Source organism: Neltuma alba, unplaced genomic scaffold (assembly GCF_004799145.2).
Source record: "Neltuma alba isolate B1F8T4 unplaced genomic scaffold, ASM479914v2 tig00010267_pilon, whole genome shotgun sequence".
Lineage (NCBI taxonomy): Eukaryota > Viridiplantae > Streptophyta > Magnoliopsida > Fabales > Fabaceae > Neltuma > Neltuma alba.
The window spans coordinates 32,116-35,640 of NW_021635192.1; the positions used below are offsets into that span (position 1 = coordinate 32,116).

A 3,525-nucleotide genomic window follows, 5' to 3' on the forward strand; every position below is an offset into this window, starting at 1 on the left:
CTTCTCTTTAAGCCATCACGGTGACCTTAGCTTCTTTAATTGAGGCCTCCGCGACTTGTGTAACATAGAACAAGACACTGATTTTTTGATGCAACGAAAATTGCTAAAACATGTCAAATTGTATACTAAACGTATTCAAAACGGGATAATTAAGATCATTAACATTGCACCAATTACGGATGTGGATCATGTTCTTCTACGTCAAGGATGGGTAACGAGTTGATGATAAAATCAAAGGACTAGTAGCGGGAAAATGTGAACAAATATCATGAGTCAAATGGGAAAAAAAAATATTGACTTCCACTTGTGTCGTTTTCTTCTACAAGACTTATACCATAAATACCTCGTGGATGAATTCCTTCCATGTAAGCTTGTTTTGAAGTCATTTCTCAGTAACTGAAACAGCAAAATAAGTATATCTAGGGGTGTTCAATTTGTCCCGTCCCGGTCCCAGTGAGCTCGGGACGGGACGGGACGGGACGGGACGTGGGACGGGGTCGTCCTGTCCCGTCCCGGAATTTTTTTTCTTTTAAAAATTATTTATTAATAATAATTATTAGATTATTCAATTTACTTATTAATAATAACTCTTATTTTTATGGTGATTTGTAGCTCTTAAATTGTAGTATTATCTCAACAAAATCTCCTTCCTCAATAAAATAATTCATAAAGTCATTATATAGTGTTTTTTTTACGGTATTTTTTTTACACTATTATTTTTACACCTTTTTATGCTATATAATTAAGCTTTCTACATAATATTTTTTATAATGTTTTATCTTTAAAAGCCCAATAAAAAAATAAGTATTATAACATAAAAAAATTTATATAAAAAATTATGGTATCTTTTTTTTTTTTAAAAAAAAGGGAAGCAGGACGTCCTGGTCCCGTCCCGATACTGACGGACCAGGACAGGACCGGGACGGGACGGGACACGGGACAAAATCCCTGTCCCGTCCCTGTTCACTGGGACGGGCCTGTCCCAGTCCCGTCCCGTCCCATGAACACCCCTAAGTATATCTTTCTACACTAGTATGTCTCAGTTCCTTTTTCCCTTGATCTGGTGTTCTATTCTGATCTGTCTCTCTTCAGGATTCCCTCCCAACGAATCATCAGCTTCCCCTTCAAAGGGTGAACAAGACTTGGAAATGTTCCAGCAATGGACGGCGGAGCATGGAAGAATCTACCCAAATTCTGAAGAGAGCAACACTAGATTCCAAATATTCCAAAGGAATCTCAAGTATATTACTGAAACGAATGCTAAGAGATCCAAGTCGCCATCTGGGTATCGTTTGGACCTCAACAAGTTTGCTGGTATGAGTCCTGAGGAGTTTACGCAAACCTACCTCCGTCCGCTGTAGGTGCCGGCCACCATTGGGCCGGCTTCCTCGAGCTCCGGCTATGTCTAATAGAAGGACTCATGTGCACCGCCTGCTACCATGGATTGGAGAAAGCAAGGAGTTGTGATTCCAGTTAGACACCAAGAAAGTTGTGGGAAGTTGCACCTTTTTTACCAACAAAGTTCACTAGTCTTGTTTCTAAAACTAATGGTTTTTAAATTTGAAGTGAACCTCTAGCATGCTTTGTAACGTAACAGGTTTAGTTTAAAATAATAATTTTTTCCACCTAAAGTATCTGATAACCTCTCAAAATTCCTACTGAATTAAGCTGATTTAACATTCTTTTATTGGGTTTATAAGTCAATTTTGCAGGAAACAAAGCCTGAGGAGAGTAAAGAATGGAGAAGGAGCTGAAAAGAAGCATCCGCCGTAGCCTATGGAAGAATCCGCCGTGGAGGATCACACAGAGAGGGAAGACTGAGCCTCTGTGAAATCCGCCGCAGCGCCCTGATGCATCCGCCGCGGCGCCCGAGCTACATCAGGAAGCAACCCGTTCGGTGAAATCCGCCGCGGCCTATTATCACGTGCGCCGCGGTGCCTTAGTGACAATCCATTATGTAATAGTCGCCGCGGCGCCTGAAACAATCCGCCGCGGCGCCTGGCCCCTCGCAGCTGTGCGTTTTACTTCCTAACTTAAAAAATTAGGGCATATAGAGTGAGAGAAGGGGGTTTTCTAGAGTGTGTTCGACTTTTAGAGCAATTTTGGAGGCTGGCTCTGCTAGGGTTTGGAGTTTTGGAGGCTTGGAACTTTTGGGCTTGAAGCTTGAAGAGATTCAAAGCTTGTATCTTAAATTTTCTGGGTTTCCTTCTTCTTCCCTTCTTGTTTCTGCTATGACTACTAGATATTCCTATAGTTGTAGTTCTTTACTTACCATGTATAGCTAAATCCGTTTTTCTAGGGTTATTTTGATCTATTGTATGGATTGAGATTTGGGTTTTACTATCTCTTTAGTGTTAATGATAATATTCAGTTGTTTTTACCTTGAGCTTAATGTGTCCTTTTGTCTGGCCATCATTTGGATTGATTGGTTGATTAGTTTAACTTGAGAAAGTTAGACTAATTCATGAACTTAGGTAAAAACATGCTAGTCCAGAAATTTATTTGAGTGAATAGATGGTTTGTCGATTGATCAGAGATGTATTTGTTGACCTAGCATAGACTAAATGGGTTTTGGTTTTTAAAGAGCAACCTTTTCAAACAAAAGCAAGAGATTGCTGAGTTTTAATGGTGTTTGCAACATTTGGTTTTGACTTGAGAAAGCTTAATCAATTCCATAAACCCAGGCTAACTGAATTTATTGTGAAACACTATTAGAGAAGTAATTAATCCAGTTTCATGAAGTACTTTAGTGAAGAATAACCCTAGTCTATTAATTGTTTCAAGGTCGATTCGATTTTATACTGCTTTAAACCATTAGTTTCTGAACTTTCATTTCACAAACTCTTTTACAACAATTATTTCACTTAACCTAATCAAATACACAATTATGATTTTTCAACTCATCTAGCCTTAGTCTCTGAGGGAACGATACTTTTTTATATTACTTGCGACCCGTCCACTTGCGGTCAAGTTATTTGGTGAACAAGTTTTTGGCGTCATTGCCGAGGACTAATGGCTAGAGTTTTTGAGGTTGATTGTCCTTATTGTGTGCTTGGTTACGCTTAAGTTCCATTTAGCATTTGTAGTAGTTATAGGTAGTAGCAGTAGTTTATTTTATTCATTTCTCTTGATAAGTTTGATACTTTTGTTTTTGATTTGAATGTGTAGGTAACCCCTGACGCATGCAAGGAAGACTGGAAGTTATTGTGGAAGAAGTTACTGAAGAAGTATCCAGGTCGGGAGAAACTGAAAACACACCGGAGATTCAACAACAACCTCAGTTACTTCCACCGCCGCCGCCGCCACCTGAATCAGAATCAGAAGAAAACATGGCGGAGCAAGATGAGAACGATGTGTACACCCTGGATGACTATTTGGATAAAGAAGGGCAGACTTTTCACTCAAGTATCCGGTTACCAGATATTCAAGCCAGGAATTTTGAAATCAAACCTATCATGATTCAACTACTGGGGATGATGGGTACTTTTGAAGGAAATTTTAAGGATGATCCGAATGAGCATTTGA

At 39.3% G+C, this 3,525-nt stretch overlaps 1 protein-coding gene across 1 annotated transcript; it reads left to right on the plus strand.

Moving 5' to 3' along the window:
* The first annotated feature begins 207 nt into the window (after positions 1 to 207).
* Positions 208 to 1,773, plus strand: LOC114755384 (P34 probable thiol protease-like). Its single transcript, XM_028944259.1, has 3 exons — positions 208 to 211; positions 1,093 to 1,357; positions 1,713 to 1,773. The coding sequence occupies exons 1-3, from the start codon at positions 208 to 210 to the stop codon at positions 1,771 to 1,773; spliced, it is 330 nt and encodes a 109-aa protein (XP_028800092.1).
* The last annotated feature ends 1,752 nt before the right edge of the window (positions 1,774 to 3,525 follow it).

What these genes read in the sequence shown, in the direction of transcription:
- LOC114755384 (XM_028944259.1), top strand. An exon ending in CAAACCTACCTCCGTCCGCT is followed by an intron (nt 1,358 to 1,712) that starts GTAGGTGCCGGC and finishes TCAATTTTGCAG; the next exon opens with GAAACAAAGCCTGAGGAGAG.